Source organism: Neofelis nebulosa, chromosome 16 (assembly GCF_028018385.1).
Source record: "Neofelis nebulosa isolate mNeoNeb1 chromosome 16, mNeoNeb1.pri, whole genome shotgun sequence".
Taxonomy (NCBI): Eukaryota; Metazoa; Chordata; class Mammalia; order Carnivora; family Felidae; genus Neofelis; species Neofelis nebulosa.
Genome location: NC_080797.1, coordinates 27,489,636 through 27,515,667, shown reverse-complemented (window position 1 = coordinate 27,515,667; position 26,032 = coordinate 27,489,636). Strand labels below are relative to the sequence as shown.

At 43.8% G+C, this 26,032-nt stretch overlaps 2 protein-coding genes across 15 annotated transcripts in view; one reads left to right on the top strand and one right to left on the bottom strand.

The window, feature by feature from the left end:
* Nucleotides 1-3,833: 3,833 nt before the first annotated feature.
* Nucleotides 3,834-9,307, top strand: C16H17orf58 (chromosome 16 C17orf58 homolog). Its single transcript, XM_058703813.1, has 4 exons — nt 3,834-3,967; nt 6,350-6,910; nt 7,154-7,345; nt 8,324-9,307. The coding sequence occupies exons 1-4, from the start codon at nt 3,892-3,894 to the stop codon at nt 8,512-8,514; spliced, it is 1,020 nt and encodes a 339-aa protein (XP_058559796.1). The 5' UTR covers nt 3,834-3,891; the 3' UTR covers nt 8,515-9,307.
* A 2,981-nt stretch (nt 9,308-12,288) lies between these two features.
* Nucleotides 12,289-26,032, bottom strand: part of BPTF (bromodomain PHD finger transcription factor) — a 147,856-nt gene continuing 134,112 nt past the window's right edge. For 13 of the 14 annotated variants that reach the window (XM_058703797.1, XM_058703803.1, XM_058703798.1 and 10 more), the window contains 2 exons: nt 19,824-20,010; nt 12,289-14,492 (listed from right to left, as the gene is read on the bottom strand). In XM_058703797.1, coding sequence (XP_058559780.1) covers nt 14,456-14,492; nt 19,824-20,010 — 224 coding nt within the window. In that variant the 3' untranslated portion in view covers nt 12,289-14,455. Of the gene's footprint in view, nt 15,344-19,823; nt 20,011-26,032 lie in introns of all 14 variants that reach the window. The other variant, XM_058703799.1, reaches the window with a different exon arrangement.

Sequence of the window (26,032 nt, the reverse complement as noted above, 5' to 3'; positions counted from 1 at the left end):
GGAACAAAGTATCTTGATAACAACCAGTGGTCTGTAATTCGATTCCGGCACTGACCACCCAGAGTTAGTGCAGACCCCACTATTTAAAGGGCATGGTCCACAGCAAGACGGCTCCTAATTCAGACCAACTGGCTACAGATCTAGGGGCGCTCATGATCTCCCTCAGGTGCGATCGTTTTCTACAACTCGCAGAACTCAGGAAAACTGTACTTATGACTGCAATTTTATTATACAGGGTACAAATCAGGACCAGCTAAATGACGAGACACAAAGGGTGAGACCTGGAAGGGTCCCACATGCATAGCTTCAGTGTTCTCTTTCCACGGATTAGGGAGTGTCACCCTCCCGGCACATGGGTGTGGTCACCAACCAGGAAGCTCCAATGGATTTTCTTTGGGGTCTCATTAAACAGGCTGGGTGGAATCAAACTGAACCCAATCTGTAGCCCCTCTTCCCTCCCTTGGAGGTCAGGCTGGCTCAAAATCCTAACCCTCTAATGGCAGGATTGGCCTTTCTGGTGAAAGCTGGTGACAGCTCCCATCCTGGAGCTCTCAAGGGGCCCTCCAAGAGTCACCTCATTAGGATAAACTTAGGTGTGCTCCAGGAAGCTTATGAATAACTAAGACACTTCTATCGCTTGGGAAATTCCAAGGGGTTTAGAAGCTCCACGCCAGGAACCTGGCACAAATTCTTTATTATACAACACACAGTAGACGCTCAATAAATATTTGCTAAGTGGAAAGATACACTAAACATACCTGAAATTGGCAGGGGAGAGAAAGGCAGTTAGGCTCTTAGACTCTGCCACCTGACAAGTGTACGCACCTATTATGAAGACGGACACATTAGGCTACAAAAAAACCCAATACCGTTAAACATTCCAATCTTATGACAAACTCCCCCTGTTCTGGTTTCTATTACCAAGCACCCTGATGATAATTTGACTTCTCATGTGACTTGTTTATAGAAAGACAATGCTAGCCAGGCTGACATGAGAGTGCGTGTCTGCCCGAGTTGATTTGTCCTTGGAAATTAATAAAGTGGCATCCTGGCTTACACGGATCAGTCTCTTTGAGTTCTGTGTGCCCTGCACCATTCGTGTGGTTTCTGAGTCAGATGCCGCCCCAGACCCAACCCTGGACTCTGGCAAGTTCTTCCAGGCTGGTGCCACCCCAGCAGCCTCTAGGAGCCCGTGGGAGCCAGCCAGCCAGGTCTCTCTGCCTCTACATTTCAGGGTGTGGGGCTTCAGGGCATTCACAACATTCCTGCAACAGAAGAGTTTCGGGAACACCCCAAATTGGATCTGGGAGACTTGAATATAATCTCACGCAAGCAGGTATGTCTGAGATGTGGTTGTAACTGAGAAAGCTTAAGCCTAATTAATTTTATTCCACTTGGCTTAAAGAAAGAACACGTGAAAGAAGGGGGATCTGAGGACACCTGTAAACTGGACCTCGAGAACACAAATTTCACAGTGTTTATCCGGTCCTGGCCAGAGGCTGGAGACTTTGACGCTGGTATACACAGGCCTTGCAGTAACTGGAGAGATTTGCTCTTTTGGAGGAAATAGAGAACTCACCCCTCTAAAACCCGAATGAGGAAGATTAGCCCACTATGAGGTGCATTTCAGTGTTGTGCTCAACAAGAAAACTTGTGGTTAATAATTAGATCTCTGAATCCTCTTTACTGTATCCTCTCCATTGCAAATTAGTAAATGACATTCTGGTTTATACATCTTCTTTTTATGAGTTTGGTTAATAGGAGTCAGTCCTACACATCTGATGCATTGACATAAGTGAGTTTCAAGCTGAGGAAAGTTGAGGATCGGACGGCAGAAGATAGTGATCCCCTCCAACATATTGTCAGCCTGTGACTGGCCGGCCAGCTCCTCTCTAGATGAACGTATTTACCTCACTGTCTCCCTCAAACCACAATACGCGGAATTCAGGAAACTGTTCCACAGTATCCCTTTATTTTTATTTTTATTTTTTTTAAATTTTTAATGTTTTATTTATTTCTGAGACAGAGAGCGACAGAGCATGAGCAGGGGAGGGGCAGAGAGAGAGGGAGACACAGAAACCAAAGCAGGCTCCAGGCTCTGAGCTGTCAGCACAGAGCCCGATGTGGGGCTCGAACTCACGGACCCCGAGATCGTGACCTGAGCCGAAGTCGGACGCTCAACTGACTGAGCCACCCAGGCGCCCCACACAGTATCCCTTTAAAAAAAAAAAAGTTTATTTATTTTTGGTGATCTCTACACCCAACATGGGGCTCAAACTCACACCTGGAAATCAAGATTTGCGTGCTCTTCTGACTGAGCCAGCCAGGTGTCCCTGTTCTACGGTATCCTTGAATCACATTCTCTTTGGATGCCTCCCGTGGCTCCGTGGTCTCACAACCCTTCAAAGCAGTCTGCTTTCTAGGAGATCTTGGTTGGGATCCTGAGGATCTTTTGATCCTCAAGGATCTTGAGGATATCTTTTCTTAAATTAGAATGAAGCCTGTCACCTTACAACTTTTACCTACTGGTCCTTTCACAAAACATCACAGATGTTTTTGTGTCCCTCGGCTGCTCAGCCTCAGTTCCTGTGAAGGCACTTGGTGGTGGAATCAAGCCTTCTCACTCCCCTGTTGTTCTCCCAGCCTCCCAGGGTCTTTCTGGAAAACGTGATCCCCCCTGAATCTGGTCAGCCCGCGAGCACTATTATTTTTGAGACATGAGATACGGGTGCAGCAAAAGTTTGTTATTTCTTTTAGCGGCTACATCTCACTGCTGGCTCGTACGCTCCAGTTGAAATGCATTCATCTCTGTGCATTTCCCCTTCCTTTTGGATTTGAAGCTGTTGGAATGAGATACACAGTGGCAAGGTTGTAGGCTTCCCTTTGGGGAAGGTCCCCCTTTGGGGAGCGCCCCCTTTGGTGAATGCTATTTCTGTTCAGTCTGAGGAAGAGGGTCCTTAGCTCAGGACTGATATGTGGAGCTGTTCTGAGAATTCAGACCTAAGCTGTGAATGGGTATATTTTTCTTAGAGAGAGAAAGAGAGAGAGAGAGACCGACCTACCTTTCTCGGGGAGAGGAGCCATCGTTAGAGACCTGGGAAGGTGTTTTCCTCATTTTTATCTCCTAGCACCTGGTTGGGTAAAAGGCACTCAGCATGGGCTTGATGAATCTAGCCAAGGAGATACCAATTTCAATTGAGAGAAGGAAAAAAAAAAAGAGAGAGAGAGAGAGAGAGAGAGAGAGAGAAAGAAAAAAAGAAAGGAAGGAAGGAAGCAAAGGAAAGGAGAAGAAAAGCTATTTTGCTTAAGGCTGTTTTTCCTTCTGGTTCTAGAATATAAAAATGGCATATATAGTAAAATAGTTTAAGCAAACCTAGGTTTGGTTCCTCTTAGAATCCCTGACACATGCCCGGATGAATTCTTCCCTGTCATCTTGAATCCCTTCCACAAGCCCAAGTTGTCTTCAGCACTAATTTGCCTATTTGTTGACTTAATCTGGCAAAAACTTCCTATCACTCATTCTCCCCCCACCCTGTCCCTTAGCCCCTCAACACCCTTATTCCCTCCACTTGCCACCCCACCCTCTCCCCACCCCCCACCCCAGTCCGCAAACCCACACGGGTTTCAGGTTTAGGATTTGATGTTGTCACTGCCCACGGACATTCGCAGGGACAACTTTGAGAGGCCATGTGCTCGTCCCCCCTTAGGAAGTGGGAGAAATCCCTGCAGCTCGGTTTTGTTCCAATGGTCTGTTCAGTGAGTGATTCCCGTTTCCCCAAAGGCTGCCCCTCATTAGCATGAACGGGGGTGGGGGTGTGGAGAAGGGGTGGGGGGAGAGAAAGAGCAAAAGCCCAGGCTCAGTTTTAGAGCCTGGGAACCGTGTCTACGAAAATGACAGCTAGAGCTTTCTGGCTCCTCTGTTTGATCGTTGGATCATCTCCCGAAGCCCCAGTGGCGGAGAGAAAAGGTAAGATCGGTGAAATGCTGAGTCCTGGGAGAGGAGCAGGGGTGGGGTGGGGGGTGGGGGGACTGGGGAGAGGGCGCGCTGAAGGGCGGGACGAGAAAGGGGTCAGAGTTTGCAGGAGAGGGGACTCCCGGTCCGCGTTCGTGTTCGAAAGGAGCAAAATGTGTCCCCAGGATTTTGTGTGTCCTGGCAGCCTTTTCGGAAAGAAGCCAGTTCAGCTACTGAAATGATCTCGAGCGAGCCGGGCAGGCTGGAGAAAACTTTGCATGTTAAGTAGTTGCTCCATCGCAGAGGAGGGAAAGTGTCAAAAGGGGTCGCGGCGTGCCTTTCGGGCGCCGTGCGGGCCGGGCTCGCAGGACGCGGCGGGCGGCGGGCGCCCCGAGGAGCGCGGGGTCCGCCCTGCGCCCGGGCCCGGGTCCCGCGGGCGATCCGAGGCGCTGGGTGCGCCCGCCGGGGCTGAGGGCGACGGGGAGCCCAAATCGGGCATTTCTCCCCCTCTCACTGCAGCCCCAGCGAATGGCCCAGGGATACCTGAGTCTTTAAAACACACACACACACACACACACACACACACACACACACACAATTTCATGCATGAGATGAAAAATAAGTTACTGAGGGTATGAAACAGGGGTTCTCTGCAGGGAGAGGTTTTTGTTTTGCTTTTATTTGGATGTTCTCTTCGATTCACTATCTCTGGGAAAAATAGCTTCCGCACCTCACGGGGGCAATTTACTTTGGGTTATTTTTCCACATGGAAATTGAATGACTTCAGTGGCATTTAACCCAAATATCAGACAATCTTTCCCATGACAACAGATGGTGATATCAATGGGGAAGCAGTTGTGAGGTCAACAGTTGACAGTCAGGAATTGGATATCTACCAGAACTTTATTCAGCTGTGTATGGCACAGCGTTGACCATAATGAGTCAGAATCAACCTCTCTGCAAAACATGAACTGTAACCAGCTATTATTGCTGGGTGAAAGCTGATTTTAAAGGAGATTGTCAATTGGGCAAGATAAATCACTTTAAATGAGGTGTTTCGAGAGCTGCGAACCGGCAGACCAAGCTCTTCAATGCAAGAGGAGAGAAATGCCAAAAACCAGCCGTTGAAACAACTGAAAAAGAAAAATAAAGACCGGTTCTTGTGCCTCCTTTGGAGGGGCACTGGGACCCAGGCAAACGGGGAGGTGATATTGTGTAACTGGGCATGGAAGGTTGCCCAGCTCCCAGGCTGGCTGAAGTTTGCTCACTAACCTGTCTGCAGAGCTGGGGGAAATCATTAATAATTCTAAAAATTTGTTCTCATGCCATAATCATTTAAGATATTTTTTTGTTTGTTGGTTTTCCTCCACCAGGGCAGGGCGGGGAGGTGGGGAATGTAAGTGATGTGTGTGTGCTTTTATACTTAACCAGGGACCTCTGCCTCCCAGCCATGCTTTAAAAATCTTTCGTAGCTGTGGTTTACTAGTATGTGGTGTCCAAGAAGCCAGATAAAAATCCACTCACAGAGACCAAGATGACAGTGTAAACACGGATGGGAAAACCAAATAGTTCTGTTGTCAGGGGCGCTCAAACAATTAGGAGAACCTGTAATATGAGACCTTTCCCCCTGGGGTTTGCTCTTGGTACTTTCTCAACAAACTGTACATAGCAAAAAGGCGGATGTTTACATATATATATATATATATATATATATATATATATATATATATATATGAAACGGCAAAAAGAGTTTGTTAACCACAGCCGTCAGTTGTGTTTAGTCCTTAGAACAGATAGGTTGGTGCAATTTTGAAAGCTATAGATTTGAAAAGGTTCCCTAACAAAAATGCAATGTTCCCATGTGGTGAGAACTTCTTCCTTGGTTGGCCTCGGTCTCAGAGGGCAAGACCCTCACCTCGGTCTTCCTGCGGGGCCTAGGAAACCCGTGCTCCGCTCGGACCTGAAGCTGGGGAGGCTTCCCTCCCCTCATCACAGGGGCGCCTTCGTCTCCCCCTCGCGTTCCCTGTCCTTCACTTCCAGGGCTCCCGGCCTCCCCATCGCTCCTCTCGCAGGTGCCTGCTAAGTTTCTACGGTCCCCCATCTCTCCCCCCCCCCCCCCAGGGCCCTTTCTCCCCCCCCCCCCCCCCGCCCCCGCCATCGGCCTCGCCTCCCCTCCGCAGCCTCGTCGGCTCAGCCCGCCTTCCCACCTCCCTCGACCTCCCCGGCCTCCCCACTCGGCCTCCCCAACCCTTCCCACTGGGTCTCCCTCCCCTCTCGGCCCCTCCTCCCCTCCCGTCCCCACTCGGCCTCTCCTCCCCTTCCCACAGAGTCTCCTCTCCCCTTCCGGCCTCTCCTCCCCTGACGGCCTCCCCGGCCTCTCCTCTTTTTCCCCTACAGCCCCGCCGCCCCACAACAGAAAGCCCGACCCCGGCGGCGGCCCGAGCGCGGAGGAGACGCCGGGGCCCCGGGCGCAGCCGGTTCCTGAGGCCCCGCGGCGGCCGCGCGCAGCCGAGGCCGCTCCCCGCGCCTGGTCCGACCCGCGACGCCGGAAGCCCCCGCCGCCCGCCGAGAACCGGGCCGGCTTCCGGGAGGCCGCGCGCGCGCCCGCCGGCCCGCCGAGCCCGCGCCTCGCGCAGGCCGAGAACCGCGCCTCGCCGCGCCGCGTGCCCGCGCTGGAAGACTCCCCGCGGCGCGCGCGCTCCCGGGCCCTGCGCTTCCCGGCCGCGCGGCCGCCCGCGCGCGCCGCCGAGGATCCCGCCGGCCCCGCCCACCCCAACCGGCCGCGCGCCGCCGCGCCGCCCCCGGGGCCGGGGCCGGGGCCGGGGCCCGCGCCCGCGCCGCCGCCGCCGCCGCGCCTCAGCCTGCCGCGGAGGGACGCCGGACCCGGCACCGAGCCCTGCGAGCGCGCTTGCAGGACGGACCTGGACGAGCGCGAGTCCTACTGCGCGAGCGAATTCGGTGAGCCCCGCCCCGCAGCTCCTCCCGGGTCCGGGCTGCAGAGCCCTGGCCGCGAGGCGAGCCTCTCCGAACCCAGAGTGCCGGGCTGTGCTCGCGGACTCCCCTAAGGGCAGACCCTGGAGAAACCCACCCACTCGATCCTGCAGTGCTCAGACCCGTGTGGACTATTTCGTGGTGTGTGCAAAACTCACTGGGGAAAGAGAGGAAATGCGTTTCTCCAAACTCTTTGTTTTTTGAAAGCAGCAGTGAACGGAATCGTGCATGACGTGGACGTGCTCGGCACAGGGATCCGGCTGGTGACTCTTCTGGTGGACCGGGACGGGCTGTACAAGATGAACCGCCTGTACATCACTCCGGACGGGTTTTTCTTCCGAGTCCACATTTTAGCCCTAGACTCCTCCAACTGCAATAAGCCATGTCCAGAATTTAAACCTGGTATTGAAACTGATCTGACCACTTTCTATACGGACTTTGTCACCACTTGTAGCTTGGGTGCCACAGCCTCGTCTGTCGGTCACCCCAGTACCGGTGGGTGGGGGAGAGTACTCGAAAATGAATAGTTTGCAGACGACAGGTATATATTTCGGTCACTCCGATTTCAGCTCCACCAGCCTCCCCCGTGCTTCTGGTTTAAAGGTGGGAACGGCGTGTTTTGGCACAAAGCGGGCACTCAGATTTTTTTGTTGACAAATGGAGTGATGAAACAGCGTTGCCAGAGGGATGCCTAAGAGGCTTTTCGGAAAAGTTTAGAAAAGTCTTTTTCTGGAGGATGGGGGGTAGGAAATACCCACTCCCACATCTTCCTAGAGGTGTGCTCTGGAAAATCCTCCTGATTGTGATTAAGACCTTTGTTTTGTCGTGTTGGCAGGTTACAGGCTGATTATCTGGTTATCTTCTAAAAGGTCACCAGACTGTTTCCACCTGTTGTTTGAGGGTGAAATGTCTGAGAATCAACATATGCAGCAAGATAATAGATTCAAGCTTAGGCTTTTTTTTTTTTTTTTAAGGATTTTATTTTGGGGGCACCCGGGTGGCTCAGTCCCTTGAGTGTCTGATTTGATTTTGGCTTAGGTCCTGATCCCAGGGTCCTGGGATTGAGCCCTGCTTCCAGCTCTGCGCTGAGCGTGCAGCCTGCTGGAGATATTCGCACCCCCCCCCCCCCCCCCCCCCCCGGCTCACGGGTGCTCTTCTCTCACTAAAATAAAAATAATCATGAAAAAAGATTTTAGAGTAATGTCTACGCCCAACATGGGGTTTGAACCCACAACCCCAAAGATCAGGAGTTGCACACTCCACCGAATGAGCCAGCCAGGTGCCCCAAGCTTAGGCATTTCTTGACAGTCTCAACATTTTCTGTTCCTTGGCTTTTAAAAGACATTGTGAATTTACATTTTGGTTACTTTTTTTTTTTAGGCAGCAGGTATATTGTGATGGGTCACATCTACCATAAGAGACGGCAGCTCCCTACAGCTCTCCTTCAGGTCCTGAGAGGACGGCTCAGGCCAGGAGATGGCCTGCTCAGGAGCAGCAGCAGCTATGTGAAGAGATTTAACCGAAAAAGGGATGGGCAAGTTCAAGGTGCAATTCACACCCAGTGTGTTTGAAATGTACTACTGTCCTTGCACTTCTGGATCATAAGAGACTTGGCTGTCAGCAACGAGACAGGCAAGGTCTGTCTTCGTGTAATGGGGTCTTCCTGTGGAGTGGGGCACACAGCTCCTTCGGGAAGTGATCGCGCAGTTCCAGCTCGAATCCTGAAATTGCCACTTTCTTATTTTTACAAAATGCTTCTTCCGTGGTATGCTTCTGAGCTGCCTGGCAAAGTTATTCAACTCTAGGGGCACTTACTCACACGGCTCAGATAACTGACCTGTCCAGTTAACAGATCACTGCTTCATGGTGTTTATTTTTAATTATTTTAATTTAAATACATTCTTCAGTAGAAATAGTTCACAAAAAAACATTTCCTTGATTTTAAATATACAACTTTGAATAGGTTATATCGCGTATCAAACCAAATTTCATACTAAAACCATCACATTTTAAATTCTGTACATAACAGTAAGTGCACTAGTCAGAAGACATATATGAAATGTCATTTAGATCAAACACTAGGGTCAGAGCTCAAGACAAGTATTAAAGTTTTACACTTAAAAAGTACTAACGGGCTTAATTCAAGCAAAATATTATTCAAACGTGTTCCTGATGTACCAAAATGTAAGAAATAGTTTGTTTTCATGCCTCCCTGCTCCTAAAACATATGTTGTGTGCCAAACTGGCAACACAATGTCTATCCCAATGCTAGACATGTTCTGGGCGTATCTGATGTCATTTTTCTGTTAAGACCAAGTATCATGTTTGTGTTTGTCAAGTAGTAAATCTTGCCTTGAAATCAGATCTTGATGCACCTGTTTTGTTTGTTTGGTTTTTTTTTTTTTTTTTTAGCCTCACTGAGCTCTAAAGGTTGAGGGAAAAGCCCTTCTCGAACTTACTCCAAAAACCCTGGAACCAATAGTCAATGACAGCTTGCAAATAAGTGAATTTTAAACACTTGCCTGTTGGTTTGCAAAAGGTCGAATCACTAGCTGTATTTAATATCGATTTTATACTGGAGTCCACAAAGACATTAACAAGTTTTTTTCAGAAGACCAAGCTGCACATCAGTTAATTTGAAACCTGTGGATAGAGACACGGATAATCCATGGTTGAAGCCATGGTTGCATGAGGGAAGAGAAACAGGAACTGAGCTGAAGGGAAAAAAACCCAGCCTATGTGGTCCTAAAGGAGATGCGCTCCGGGAGCTCAAGATGTGTCTTTAGACAGTCTTGATGGCACACGGAAGCACTGTATACATGAAGGATGTTGAGGCCAGGACGATAGAGCATCCACAAGGAAGTTAGCAGCAGTAGCGTTAAGATGTAACATCTGATTGTGTGGGAGATACTATTACCTGGTGTGTCCCAAACGGGGGGGGGGGGGGGGGGGGGCGGGGCGGGGGGTTGCTGAGGGATAAAATAACATTGGAGAGGTTCTGACTATTCTGTGGTTAAAGCGTTATTCAGGGATTTTTTAGAGAATTTTCCAAAAGTGAGTCTTGCTAAAACTTACTAAAAATCATGGTAGAATTGCTTCTTGGGAACGGATCAATTGCATTGTAACACCGGCTATCAGCCAGTAGAGTAAGCAGCAATTGAAGAGCTTCTGGCTGTTTTGTTTTTTGTTTTTTTTTTTTTTTTTTTAAGAATAAAGATTAACAGACATAAGTTGCGCCAGTCACAAAAACCAAAGCTGAATTTTTCAGCGTGAAAAAGCTAACTGGTAATCTCGACCAACGCGGTGGGGAAAATTGCAAAACGGCCAAACGGATAAATTATCGGCTGGATGGTTGGAAGTTAGAGTAGTTACAAGGGTTCTTCTATAAATAGCTTTGGCTTAAAAGGGAGGGGAACACATCACTTTGACAGAAGCCTGAGGGTTAGGGTTAGGGTTTGACTAGACTGATTTGATAGTTTCTGAGGAGTTTTGGAAACACACAAAACGGCAGAACTGTGTGATCTCTGTGACGCGTGGTCATACGGTTAGTGCGTACGTCCCGGCAAACACAAGCAGGCCAGCTTTTTAGGAGCTGCCCAGGGTTATGGCCGTCGTTCAAGACCAGGTTGCAACGAGAGACAAGTGAGGCTCCAGTGAGAGCAGTGGTGGGGGGGGGGGGGTAGGGGGTGGGGGGGTGGGGGAGGTGCACAGGAGGTGGTAAGACGGAGAATCCCAAGTTGGGCAAAAAAGGTTAAGAAGAATTTCATTGGCCACAATCTGTAATTTTATGGAAAAATTTAAGTAGCAAATTCATTGTAGTTCCTAATCCTTTTGTCCTGATAGATTTTCCTTAGCACGTGTGTTTGTGCGCCAAAGACTAAAAGGCTATGTGCGCTGGCAGTAGTCTCTCAATAGAACACTCCATCGCCTTCGAGAGGAACTCGGTACCTTCCCTCCTTTGAATTAAGCTGTTAGAACTCAAGAAAAAAAAAAAAAAGTACTTGTCTTGCTTTCAGGTCTATAAAAAAATATATGCCTTTTTTGGGTACTGACTTTTAAGTTTTTAAAAGACATCATTTGGCACTGTTTGTTTACATTCCTTCAATCGTTCTTAAGGTGGATCAAACAGCATATATGCAGACACCTAAAAACTGGCCCACCAATTGCAATTACAATCCCCGTTTCAAGTCTGGGACTTTATTATTTAAAAAAATAGAGCTTTTCTTTAGTTGAATTTGGCCCAAATTGGATCAAATGGGGTGTGATCTTCTAAGAAACGTCTTTCTCAGTAGTTTATCCAGAAGTATCGCTCAGAATACTTCGTATTATTGAAAATTCTTCTCAGCTGGCTCTTCCCCTCCAAACACTTAATAAGACACTGCTTTGCCCATGAGGTGGCGCCATTCTCACATTCGGGACTAAACTGGACGCCTCCGGGGAACGCCCTCAATCACGGGAAGAGCAGGGGCCGCCACTACCGCGCAGCTGTGTCTAGCTCAGCCCGTCCACGCACACTTAAAAGGTCACCACGAGGCTGGCTCCTTTAATACCAGAAACACACAAAGATGAATACAAAGAGGGAAAGAACATCGATTTACAGATTCTGGGAAGGTAGATTATAAACAACAGCAAAATCTCAGGGTCTCTAACACTCCAGGCCATTTAAAATATAAAAAGGCATTGTTTTACTTTAGAAAATAGCTCTGAAAGTTCACAAAAAATTTTTCTTAACCTATTGCAGGGCATTAGCTAAAATACAAATCCCGCAGAATCTGGATGGGAGAAAAAAGCTTTACTGATATTATGAAAATACTTACTGTTATGAAATGTTTTCAAGGACTGTGAACTTGGCAGATGAGACCCCCAAGCACCAATACTTTTGGCCAAGGACACCTACTAGATGCAAATTCAATATATTTACAAGACGAAGTAGAAAAACCCTAACCACGTATCACAAATGTGCATTCTACTACTCGGACTATTGAAAGGAAAACAGCTATAATACGTGTATCTTATGGAATAGGAGGAGCCTGTCAGAGAATACTCGTAGAAAAGCAGCTTGTGAAATTCATTATATAAGAATGTATGTTTTTCAAAAATGACTTTTGAAAGACTGAAGCTCTGTTAAGTTGATAAAACTATAAAATGCCTATTTATATGGTGGCAGAAATTGCCAAAGGCTTTGTTATTAAATGCACACACGAAACTAACAACTTCCTGGTCTGAGGATCCCCATAAAATTTACCTTTTTTTGGTACAATTTGGCAATGCCAATGGCTACAGAAAATATATCAACCAACCAACCAACCAACCAACCACTGTTTCATTAGAAACTGCACCAAATCCAATGTCAAAAACATTACTTTATTTTTCTAGGATGAAACGTCCTATTACGTACAAAAAGAATTGCTGTTTAGAATTTGCCACAATCTGTTAAAAACATAGCAATCTATTGCCTACAGGTAGGAAAGTTCTTGCCGCAACAAGTTTTAAATGATTAAGCCCATATATATCTATATCTATCTATATATATATATGAATAAATAGTACAGAAATACTGTGACGTGATGAGATGCAGAATAATTTTATAATTCATTAAACTGTAGGACTCTTGCATCAGCACAGTGCATACAACAGGTAACATTTTCTTGAAAAGTAAAAGGACAAAATAACCTGTAAATAACCTGTATTTGACTACTTCCGTGTTAGTATTTTAAGCAAAAACTGTTTCCACGTTTTCATATTGAGCAGTTAGTCTCCTTAAGTTTGTAAGCAGAGCTTTAAGTGACATTCGTATGTACAAAAAGGAATGGGCTTCTTGAGATAAAATGAACCCAGAACACCTGCACACCTGAGTCTGTAATAAGGAAGAACTGGGAACTGGAGCCACCTCTTTCTTTTAAGAAACTAAGGTCTGGGAAAGGCTTTGCATAGCAGGGTGATATTAAACAGAAGGAAACTTTAAAAACATGATTAGACAAATTCCAGAAACTGGTAGGACAAAGCTAATGCGCATTAGTGCAAAATCTAGTAAAATTTTTGCAAAGCTCCACAAACCACCTACGGCAGATGTTACAGAAGCGATTATTACAACACAGTAACACAACGTGGAAGGGTAGAACCCCGAAAGGAAAAATCTGCAAAGTCTACCTTCCTCTGTTGTTTCCATCTTTTCCCATACTTGCTCACACTACTTTTTATGAGGAAAAAAACAAACGAAAAACCCCCCAAACCCAGACAACTCAACCAATAAACAAAAAATACAAAATGGATCATGTCCTCTAAAAAACGCCCTTCATAAAATAGAAGTAGCTGTCCGTAACTGCTGATTTGCCTGGTATGATATAACGTACACATGAGGGCAATGTGTATTCTGCCACATTACCTCTTTCATTAGTATGATCAATTGATACAACAGGATTAGCACCCCTGAAGATTTTTCTTGGATGTAGTGACAGTGGGCTGGGAATTCTAAAACGAAGGGCCACTATCATCCTGGAGAAACTCAGGTACAATGAAGTTCGTCGGCCTTTTGTTTACCTTGTGGCCCTCCCTTTCCCCTCAAAGGCTTACAGATAATCATTAGCGCACATTCAAAGACACCATCTGTGGGAGAAAAATGATCTCCATTTATTTTGTTTCATATACATCCATAGTTGAATTTTAATACAAAAAGAAAAAAAATTAGAATCTGACAAATGTTTACAAACAAGATACCTTCAAATAGATTTTACTCAGTTTAGCCTGGTGCAGAGTAAATGACAAATTGTACTGTTATATTCAAGGCAACAGAGTCTGTAGTCCAGGACCACTTAGCCCAACCTTTATGCAAGCTTAATTTTTATCTACCATGAACAATAAACTCATTGTTGATTCCCAGTTGTGTGTGTGTGTGTGTGTGTGTGTGTGTGTTTGTGTGTCTGTGTGCACATGTGTACATAGCAGCTCCTTTCATAGAAAGAAAAGACATCTAGAGGTCGTCTTGTACTTTTACCTACAGGAATCATGATAAGATACAGAATGGATTACATGTAACCGGGGCTGGATTTTATAAGAAAAAATAATTAGCTGACAAATGAGGGCAGCAATAAAAAAGCGTCTTTTTTGCAACAATAAATAAATACAGTCAAAAGTTTTCTGTGAGACTAAACCAGCTTCTTCACTGAAGAGCAGACGTGGCATTTCCATGGAGTTACACTTGACCCCATATTATCTTTTTTTCTTGCTTTCTTTTTTCTTTTTTTTTTCTCAATAAACAAAGTTTTCCCGCTTCTGCCACAATAGTAAAACCATTTGATCTTGACAAGATAATGGTGTCGTTGACTTTGCTTTTCCCTTGTCCGTTGGACAAAATTGGCCAAGAATATAATTGGACTGTTATGACCAATAAAAACGAAGTTTAGGTCAAGTCTTGTCAGGATAACCTGACTAAAAACATCTGGCTCCTTAATTTAAAATAGTTCAGACAACCAGATTCTTGCTGTGTTTTATGTTAGGTTAACACGCTGAACTTTAAGAAGCTGTAGACTGCAGTTTGTTGTTATGAGACCTACAGAATACAGAAAAAAGGGAACAATTAAGCACCCTTCATTTTTGAAAACAATGATGCTTTATGTGGATGCCAAGGTCAGTCTGTCTGGGGGAAGAAGCAGCCATGTTCTTTCATTTACCCTTGGCAAGCAAATATATGAGAACAAGTAAGAAACTGTTAACCTACAATAGAAATTTTCACTGTACACTGAAACATGATAGTTCACTGGAAAAAGCCATTATTAAAATATATATATATATATATATATATTCATCTAATAAAGATTATACATTTTTAGCCAATGGGACAGATAGAAACATTTACAGAGGCATTACCATTGTGGTAAAGGTGTGTGTGTGCGCGCGCGTGTGTGTGTGTGTCTGTGTGTGTGTGTGTGTGTGTGTGTGTGTGTGTGTACGTACATGCTTATTTACATTGATTCGGGGAATATGAAGAAAAAATTATATTAAAAAAAAAAAAGAAATAGCAGTATTAAAATCACATTTTTCTATTGAAGTCCAGAAAGTCTCCTCTCTAGTTTCACAGTTTTATTCACAACTTTCGTTAGTAAAAACCACACTCCTGCACAGCCGCCAGGACTAAGTCAGAGTGCGGTCTACTGCAGCAGTGTGGATAAATACAGCATTCCAGGAGTTTACAATTCTTAAGTACATTGTTCAACATGGCCGCTAGAATAAACCATTTACTACTGTACATATATTTTTAACATTAAAACATTAAATTAACTAGTATGAACTTTGTGGGGGGGCAATTTTGAATTAGGTAATCACGTGGAACAATAAAAGAAAGAGTGACCCCAACATCCAGTTCTGATTCCAGTTAAAAATTCAGACTAAAGATATCAGAATCTGTAAGAAAAGAAAGAACATGGATGGTATAAATGATGAATTGTAACAAAGCACAGTAATGAAAATAATGTGCGAACAATGCTAGAGATCATAAATTAAAAATGGGGAAAATATGGCAATGGAAATACTGGAAACCCATAAATCAATCCCATTTCAATGAATGGCTACATGTAGGTTTCATTCTTAAATGCCTTAAATCTGGAAAGCAACAAAAAGATTCCTTAAAATCTCCTCCCATTTCATCTTATAGAATTGAGCAAACTTGTCGATTTGCTCCCACGTTCCTTAATGAAGATTATGTGAACTCAAATAAAATAAAAAGCTGCAAAAAATAAATGGGTGACAAGCTCTCGTAAGTGGCCCCTGTACTGTGCGGACCCAGCCCCTGGACCCCCTCCTTTCCCCAATTTCTTTGTTTCGCCACAAGCCCGCAGATGCTTTCTCCTCCTTCATCGGCAGCTGCTACCATTCCCACTCTGGGTTCTGCCTGCAAGCCTGGCATGGCAGCAGGGTGGGATTCAAATCCCCCAGTTTCCACCTCACAGTTACTAGCAAAGGCTAAAGCCTTTCCAATTAAAAAAGGGCAACTATAGAAATTTAACTGGAGGGATAACTGCAAGAGGTGCAAATAAAAAAGCAGGGAGAGACTGAAACTAAGTTGTGGTCCTCTTATCCCAATATTTACTCAACCTGAAGCCAAGGCTCCCTAGGATCAATTACTTTGAACTTCAGTTCGTCGGCAGGTAGATTTCTCATGCTGCTATTTCTCGTTTAAGCAACTTCATATTGCTTAAATCCTGCTACAGCAAATGATAACTAAGCTCACATAACCATTTTCCCACCTCTCTTCTTGAATCCAACTTTTACTTCTAATTTTAAATTAAATCCAAATGTGCTTTGTCTACAGGTTGATTCTAAAAGCTGAACATCAATGCACTGTTTACATTATTGTAACTATGTAAATATTTTTCTCCTTGTGCCACCTACTCCTTTGCTAAGAGGGCATTCTTAGCATTCCTACACGACTTTATGGTTTTCATGGGATCTTGAATTGCCTTCCATTTTTTCCTTCTTGCATTCTTAAACTAGTAATTATCTAATGTATGAACCATTTCTCCCGCCAGACACCTTCCTCTTGAGAATGCTCCATTCTCCTGCTCCAGTTTGGACTCCCTGCTGCATTAGCCTGCTGTACCAATGTCGTCATGAGTTAGAGTGATTCATATTATCTTCCTGAACCGCTTGTTTCTTGGATCCAAGATCTTTTGTTTTCTTGAGTTATTTTGCTAGTGCACATCGTAAAATAACTTGCAAAGAAAGGATTCACGGGAAGGAGTCCCTTTATGAGTCCTTCCATGACTGAAAGTGGATTTGTTCTGCCCCTGCACTTGATTGTTTGGCTGGACACAGAATCGTAGGTTGAAAATCATTTTTCCTCAAACTTTTAGACGTATTCCTCCAAAGTCTTCCGGCGTTCCATGTTGTCAGAGAAAAGTCTGATACCCATCTAATTCTTGTTGCTTTATAGGTTGTCTGTTTTATCTTCTTTAGAAACGCCGAGAAAAACTTCTTTTATCCTTGGCATCTGGAAATTTTACAATGATGGATATGTGGGATGGACTTTTTCCCATTTGTCCAGCTGGCTTATATGTTTACCAACTGTCCTTATCATTCCATACCCCTCCCACCCCACAAGAATGAAGCCCCAGAGGGATTCAATATCTGACACACAGCAGGGTCTCAATAACCATTTGATGAATGAATGAATCTGTTCTGCTTGAACTTGAAGTCTCGTGCCTCTCATCAGCTCAGGGAATTTTTCTTGTATTAGTCTTTTGATAATTTATTTTCCTCAGTCTTCTCTCTTCTTCTTTTCTGGAATTTCCATTAAGTGAGTACTGGAAATGCTACAATGCATTTTCTTCCTTTCACATTTTTCATTGACTTGTCTTTTTGTGCTTTACATTGAGAAAGTCCTTGATTTTAACTTTCACTGTTTACAGTAAGTTTAGTTTCTTTTCTAGCCACTCCTTCTAACTGTTCTTTATTCCTAATATCCTTTTCGCCATTTTGTAGATTCAAGATCCTTTTTTTTTTTTTTAAAGTAAACTCTACTTGCAACGTGGGGCTGGAACTCATGACTCCCAAGATCATGCTCTACCAACTGAGCCAGCCAGGTGTCCCTAGATTCACTATCTCATAAAATTTCTCTTGGGACATGATTTAGAGGCTTGGTTTTTTGTTTGTTTGTTTGTTTTAAGTTCTCTTTTATCTGTTCTGCTACACCCTGACCTTTCTCTTTTACGCTGCAAGCTTTCCTTACATATCTGGTCATCCCTGGCTATCTGTTCACACTGAAAGAGAGGAAGTTGAAGGACCAGAAAGGTGCCTGCAGAGCCCTATGTACCTGTGTAAGGCTGACTGGCAAGTGTTGCCTTCGATCAGGGTTTCTTAATTTCAACACTGCTGACATTTGGGGGCTGGATAATTCTTTGTTGGGGGCGGGGGCGGTCTGGTGCACGAGGACGTTTAGTCGCATCTCGTCAGCATTACTTCCCACCTCCGAGTGACCAACAAAAATGCCTCCAGGCATCTCTGAACATCCCGTGGGAAGTGCGGGGATGGGCAAATTATCCCAGTCGACAGCCACAGCTCCAGAGTGACGGGGCCGTGGACCCGACCAAACCTCAGGTCGGGGGACTTTACTCCGAGTCCAATTCTCTTCTGCCTAGTCCAGTTCTCTGCAGAAAGCTTACTCCATTTCTCCAGGGAAGAAACTCGTGTTCTTCCAGTGCTTCGGGCTGCCCGCACAGGGCTGTCTGGACACAGGTTACAAAGGGTGACTGGCCCATATACAGATCCTTAACTCCTCTCTTGCCTTTTATTGTATTTTGGAGTCTTCGTGTTGGAGGCTTGCAGCAGGTGTACTGGGCAGCAAGCGGTCACCTCTGCTGAAGAGCCGGCTAACGGGCTGTGGCACCCCTGGCTTTGTCGGACGATCCTTTCATCTGCTTTCTGTCTTCTAGAATCTGTGGAAACCTCATCAGTAACATCTAGCATATTCTTCTCATATTCTGAGTTTACCCCTTTTTATTCCTTCATTATTATTTTACGAGGGACTTTACCATATTGAGTAAGTCGTCCTCTTCCACTTTAGGTTCTACGGCTAATGGGCTAACAGATAGGAGAGGATACAAATGGGAGTTTCAGACGTTCTGTAAACTCTCTTCGTTCTTGGTCTAGAGCCTGCCTACCTACCTGGTTTCCTTCCTTCCTCGCCTATACTTTTGATTCCCTGGGACACCTTAGCTAGGCTTGTCCTTCACTTTTAGTTTATGTAAACGGATTTTAAAATGCAGTTCTTGATCTACCTTGCTGCAGGACAAGGAGAGAGATAACACCCTGTGGATTTTCCTCAGAAGAAAGTAACTAAGCTCAGCACTGATTCTTACACTTTGATATGCAGAGTTCACTAGATAACAGAGATGCCCAGGCCCCAGACCAGCCAAGATCTACCCAGTCCGAGTACCGAGGGAGGATCAAGCATGCAAGCTGGTGGATGGGGGATGATGGTGAGTAGTGAATATCAGGGCTACAAAGTGGTGGAAGTTATCACAGGAAAAGAGAACAGGGCCCTGTTGGAAAGAAGAAAGTCATGGGCTTGAGAAGGGGAGACTGAGGTTCAGAAACAAAAGGCACAAAGATGCTGTATCTGAACACCATGCAAAGTTGCTCACTGCTTCTGTTACCGGAGGTTCAAAGTAAAGGCCGGTGGACTTAAAGTCTAGTTTTGCTCACAGGAAAAATACCCAGAGAAATAAAACATTTTATGATTTCAAAGATATAGCAAGCATAAATTAAGGAGAAAGTGCTTAAATCCCCTTTCCTAGTCTTCTCCTTACTCTACCCTACAGAACAGTAATTTTTATGCTTTGGTAAACTCAGTAAGGGCAAGAGCTCTGTCTTGCTACTAAACTTTTATGTGCCCCATGGCATGTTTCTTTTTTAAATATAAATATATATTTACTTAACTATAAATATATATTTATTTATTTTATCAAGTAAACTCTACACCCAACATGGGGCTTGAACTCACTGCCCCGAGATCAAGAGTCGCACACTCTTCCGACTGAGCCAGCCAGGTGCCCCTGCTCCGTGTGGCATTTGAGAGAGCATCTTGCATTCTATAAGCATCTGATAAGTGCTTTTTTATAAAAAAAAAAAAAACAAAAAAAAACAAAACCAATAACTTTAATTTTCAGCAGATCACAAACTCAGCAACTTCTCGTTACTGAGTCTGTCCTCTTGTCCTTGGCAGTGTATTGTAATGCTAGAGTCTTGATTTTTTTTCTTTTTTAATGATTCTTGATTTCAAGGTTCAAATTTATCACAGACTGAACTCACTGGCTGATCCAGACAAAAACAGTAGGAAGAACTGGAGGAACTGGGTTAATTCAGAACACGGAACGCATTTGCTCACCTGCTAGCCTTGAATCCTTTCAATTTCTGTACAAAGAATGATTCAAGAACTTCTGCACATTGGTAAAAAGGCGAGTCGCTAGGATTGTAGTAACGACAGTTATCAAAAATTTTGGTCATGTCTGCCACAAATTCCGTCAGCTTTTCATAATACCGTCTTTGTACTCTTTCTTCCATGGTGGCGAGGTCTTAAAAACACAAAACAGAACATTTTTAAAGCTTTAAGGCAGTTCCAATGTGAATACTGCCCACAGTTCTAATAAGAATATAGGTTTCCTGCCCCAGCAGCCTCTGAAACCAAGCTGATTCGCCACTGGGGACTGTTCAGCAATTCATGAAGAAAAAAGGAGCACTTCTCCAATTTTGGTTTTGATTGGGGGAGTCTAAAATATAAACCTTGGCTACTATTAAGAAGGTTCTTTTGATTTCAGCTAACGAGAGAACAGCTCTTCATTCAGTTGGGTTGAAATAAAGGAAACTACACCCACACGATCAATACATATCTAAGCACAATACATTTTTACATGCAAACAATTATGTGTATTACATGTACAAAGAGGAGGCAATCCAAAATTAAGACCGAAATATCTTTGGGGCTTTGTGATACCTGTATTAGATTTTAATACCATCATTTTGCTTTCTTTATTAATTTTTATTGTTACCTTATATTGGTGGCAAGTGACACTTTAACAACAATTTTTGTAATGGTTTCATTTATTTTTGAGGGAGAGAGAGACAAGAGTGCAAGCTGGGGAGGGGCAGAGAGAGAGGGAGACACAGAATCCGAAGCAGGATCCAGGCTCTGAACTGTCAGCACAGAGCCCAATGTGGGGCTCGAACTCATGCACGAGATCTTGACCTGAGCCGAAGTCGGACGATCAACCAACTGAGCCACTCAGGCACCCCAAGTGACACTAATGTAACACTTAAGGTGGCAAGGATATAAAGTGTCCACTTAAAGGGAAAAATCTTAGCTGATATGAATAAAAATATTAGTATCTAACACTACAGGTAGTATGCAGAGAGGACTAAAATCATTCAACTGGGACAAAGGTAACTGTTTGGAATATACTGAGCTTAATCTTTTGAAATAACATTAGGTCCTAGGAGAAAGTTGTGTTTGAAGGAAAATTCCACATATGATCTCACATAAAAACCTGGGAGAATATGGGGCGTCTGGGTGGCTCAGTCAGCTAAGTGTCTGACTTTAGCTCAGGTCACAATCTCGTGGTTTGTGGGTTTGAGCCCCGCATTGGGCTCTGTGCTGACAGCTATGAGCCTGGAGTGTGCTTCAGATTCTGTGTTTCCCTCTCTCTCTCTATGCCCCTCCCCTGCTTGTACGCTCTCTCTCTCTCTCTCTCAAAAATAAATAAACATTACAAAAAGAAAAAAGAAAAAGGGAAAAAAAAACACCTGGGAGAATAAAAAGCTGGTGATCTCAAATCAATCTAGGTTTGACAGATTGAGAGATAATACAATTTCAAACTAAATTTCTGTGATTATTTTAGAATTTGAGAAAATGATTTTAAAGCCCAAGAATATCTAAGAAACATTTGAAAAATAAAAGTAAAAGGAGAGATTTTAATCTATCAGACATTAAACAAATATTATAAAGCTGTGGCAATGGAAAGTGTGGCATTACGTAGGGTGACACAAATGTTAACGAAACTATTCAAAACAGGAATAGACCTAATCATTTTCAGCAGAAGAATTTTATGTATGTCGAAGATGTCATGTCAAATAAGCCGAGGAAGGAAAATTCATTAAGAAACTGGGTTGAGGCGATAAATGATTAGCTGCACTATAGGTGCCATTGACCAATCTGGACAAAATACCTGCTACGTGACTAGACTATACTTTAGCTAAACTTCTCTCTTTCCTCCAGAAGCCTTAGCTTTGACCTACTCTCATCGTAACAGACTCAGCCCTTCCTCCATAATCTCTCCTAGAAATAGGCTAATGCAGGGGGCCTGCCCCCAACCACACCACTATTATTCATGCTATTTGCCACATCCCATTCTTCCTAGCCTTGTTTACTCTTCCTTATAAAAGAAAAGCCCTTTTCTGCCTAGCCTTTGAGATGCCTACAGATCTTTGGTTGGCAGATTCTCCCTATTACAATTTCCCCACCTCCATTTATTGTAGTCATCTTCCAAACAAGGTCTGGGGTGCCTGGGTGGCTCAGTCTGTTGAGCATCTGACTTTGGTTCATGTCATGATCTCCCAGTTCCTGGGTCTGGGCCCTGTATCAGGCTCTGTGCTGACAGCTCAGGAGTCTGGAGCCTGCTTTGGATTCTGTGTTTCCCTCTCTGTGCCTTCCCCCATTCGTGCTCTCTCTCAAAAATAAATAAACCAAAAAAAAAAAAAAAAAAAAAAAAAAAAAGAAAAAGAGAAAGAAAAGTAAAGAAAAAAGAAAGAAACTGGGTTGAGGCAATTGCCTCTACAGCTGAAGAAAAAATTCTTCACACTAATGCCAAAGTAATTCCAGCTGGATTAAAATTTAAGGACAACGATGAAAACCATAAGGAGGGCTAAAAGGACTACATCATAAATGTAATTAATCACTGAATTATGCATACTAGGTAGTTATGTTATGTATATTTTGCCACATATGTGCACGCACGCATCTGTCTCTGGCAGTGTCTGTAGGGAGCAGAAAAATACAACCGCAAACATGCTTCCGGCCTCATGAAATCCCAAGCAAGACTTGGGCACGTCTATTGTGTGCAGGGTATGGAGGCTGTACAGAAAAGGGTAAACATCTGACACAACACATCATTCTTGCGCTTAAATTCTGTGTGCTTACCGTCTGGCTAACTTTAATAATGTATGTGAATAGTGCTTGGATGTTTTGTGATTCCAACTTAATTAGATATCCTTTAAAAAGAAAGTACCAGGAGAACATATATGTGAGTATTTATATACCTGGGGAAGCGCAAAAGACTAAAGGCATGACTCCAGAGGCAAAATTCATAATGACTAATAGATTTAAATCCCAAAACATTAAAAATGATCATATGCCAAAAAAATCAATAAGAAGCTTTTAAAAACCTATTTTTGGGAGAGGCAGAGTGAGTGTGAGTGGGGAGGGGCAGACAGAGAGGAAGAGAGAGAATCCCAAGAAGGCCCTGCGCTGTCAGCATGGAGGCTGACACAGGGCCCGATCCCATGAACCGTGAGGATCACGACCTAAGCTGAAATCAAGAGTTGGACGCTCAACCGACTGAGCCACCCACGTGCATCAGTATGAAACATGTCCCTGGTATATAAAGAGCCCTTAAGGAACACTGACAACAATATGAACATCCCAGAAACATTCTGTATGGGCAAAATACATAAATAGGAAACTCACATCAAGTTCAAATGGTAAGTACACAACACTAATTACTGAAGTCATGAAAAGCCAAAGAACCACATTCTTTGTCCAAATTGGCAGATATTTAAAATTAATACAGGGGCGCCTGGGTGGCGCAGTCGGTTAAGCGTCCGACTTCAGCCAGGTCACGATCTCGCGGTCCGTGAGTTCGAGCCCCGCGTCAGGCTCTGGGCTGATGGCTTGGAGCCTGGAGCCTGTTTCCGATTCTGTGTCTCCCTCTCTCTCTGCCCCTCCCCCGTTCATGCTCTGTCTCTCTCTGTCCCAAAAATAAATAAAAAACGTTGAAAAAAAAATTAAAAAAAAAAAAAAAATAAAAAATAAAAATAAATAAAATTAATACATCAGCCTATTTTCAACAGTGACTCCAAGACAGAGAACGAGAGTGGGGGTACACTTCAAACTTTACTCTCTGCACCTCTGTAACCTCTATACACCTACCATATTAGTTTGAAATAATTATTTTCCAAGAAAATATTTCCTATCAAAAGCATGATAATACTTAGTGTTTTCAAGAGTGGAGAGAGAAGGATACAGTCATACATTATTATTGGAAACAGGTTCAATGTGCTGAAGTGCAATTCAAAAATACCTATCAAAAACGTACGGAGTATAAATACCATTTGACCCAGAAATGCTAATTCTAGGAATTTCTCCTCAGAAAACAAACAAGTGCAGGCAAATGCATGAAAGAAGATATTCACAGAAGTGTTGTTTATAACAGCAAAAACTGCACACAACTGAAAACCCCATTAATAGAGAGGTGATTAAATACAGTATCTTAATTGCATACAATGAAAAACGATGTAGGTCTATACTATAGCTCATGTGAAAAAGGTACTGATAAATTTATAAAGTATGTTATAAAACAGGATTCATTCATATAACCCTATTTCTGTTTAAAAAAAATTTATTAGAGCTGCTGATCTTATTGGTTCCCTCCTTCTCTGAAAATAAACTATTTTTAATTAATTACTTTACTTAAAAAAATTTTTTTAATATTTATTTATTTTTTGACAGGGACAGAGAGAGACTGAGTATGAGTGGGGGAGGGGCAGAGAGAGGGAGAGGGAGACACAGAATCCGAATCAGGCTCCAGGCTCCGAGCTGTCAGCACAGAGCCCGACGCGGGGCTTGAACTCACGAACCGCGAGATCATGACCTGAGCTGAAGTCGGACGCTTAACCGACTGAGCCACCCAGGCGCCCCAAGCTATTTTCAATTTAGCCTGTATCTTCGCAGACATGTTTATGCATTTCTAAACACATTTATGTGCCCTTACAAAGTATATAATTGTTTGTTGCTTAAAACCTAGGTATTTTTCTGTAACTTTTATTTTTCTTTCAAGAGTATAAGTCTTGGAGATCTATATTATCTCCATGTATATACCGAATCACAAGAGAATGTTTATCTTGATGGTTAATAAAGATGAAGGGGGGGAAAAAAAACCCCAGAAAACAATCCAGCTCTTTAAGAAAAGAATTTTGGTTAAATAAGTTAAAGTATATTCAATTCACAGACTACAGAAAGTCCTCGAAATCATGTTATTGAAGATTAACGGCACAGTGACGTGTTTGTCAAACAGAGGACAATATTTATTTATTTACTTATTTTTAAGTTTTAATTTTTTTTAGTAATCTCTGCACCCAACGTGGGGCTTAAACTCATGACCCTGAGATCACAGGCGCATGCTTCCCCTACCGAGCCAGCCAGGCGCCCCTCAAACAAGATGATATGATCTCAATTTTCACACATACACACACATGCACATGCATGCACTCCAAAATGGGATTCAGTGAGGAAAAGATCCAGGTGCGTTCTATCTTTTCCTACTTTGTTTATTTCCTAGTTTTCTTGTAATTGTGTTATGTTAAGAAGGAGAATTATGTTATGTTAAGAAGGAGCGCCTGGGTGGCTCAGTCGGTGAAGCGTCCGACTCTTGATTTCAGCTCAGGTCATGATTTCACAGTTTGTGGGTTTGAGCCCCATGTCAGGCTCTGTGCTGACAGTGCGGGAGCCTGCTTGGGATTCTCTCTCTGTCTCTCTCTGTCTCTCTGTCTCTCTGTCTCTCTCTCCCCCTCTCTCTCTCTGCCCCTCCCCTGCTCCTGCATGTGTGTGCTCTGTCGCTCTCTCTCAAAAATATAACTTAAAAAAAAGCAGAGTTATCTATCATCTAAATAAATATCCCTAGATATTTCTCAAAAGAGATTACAGAGATGTAAAATATGTACAGGGAGTAGCGTCTTCTACCTTCAACACCAGACCGTTTAGCTGCCTTTTCAGACCGTTTTAGCTAAGCCCTCACGCCTACCTCCCCTTCAGGGTTTCCCCTCTTTGAACTAGTCATCAAACACAAACCCTTCCCATTTCTTGAAACTGAAATACAATTGACATATGACGCTGTAACAGTTTTCGGTGTACAACATAATTATCTGATTATACGTAGGTACTGCAAAGTGATGGCCCAGTAAGTTTAATTAACATCTATCACCAACCGCATATAGTAAAAAAGTTTTTTTTTTTCCCCCCTCGTGATGAGAACTGCTCAGATAATTCTCTTAGCAACTTGAAAATATACAATAAAATCCTTCTCATTTAGAAGATGGTCAGCTGGAGCTGCTTTTCTCTCTGGCAATTTTGGAAGCTTTGACGTACATTTTAATTTTTATAATTGCATCTGCAGATAAACTACTTTGAATGTAACCACCTGAGGCTGTTCGTCTCGATACAATCACTTGTGACTGTTACTTGTTACCATTTTTTTTCCTGGGAAATGAGGATGTATGCTCTTGGATCCCTACCGCAGGCCCATCAAATTTGCTTTCCTTCAGGAAAAG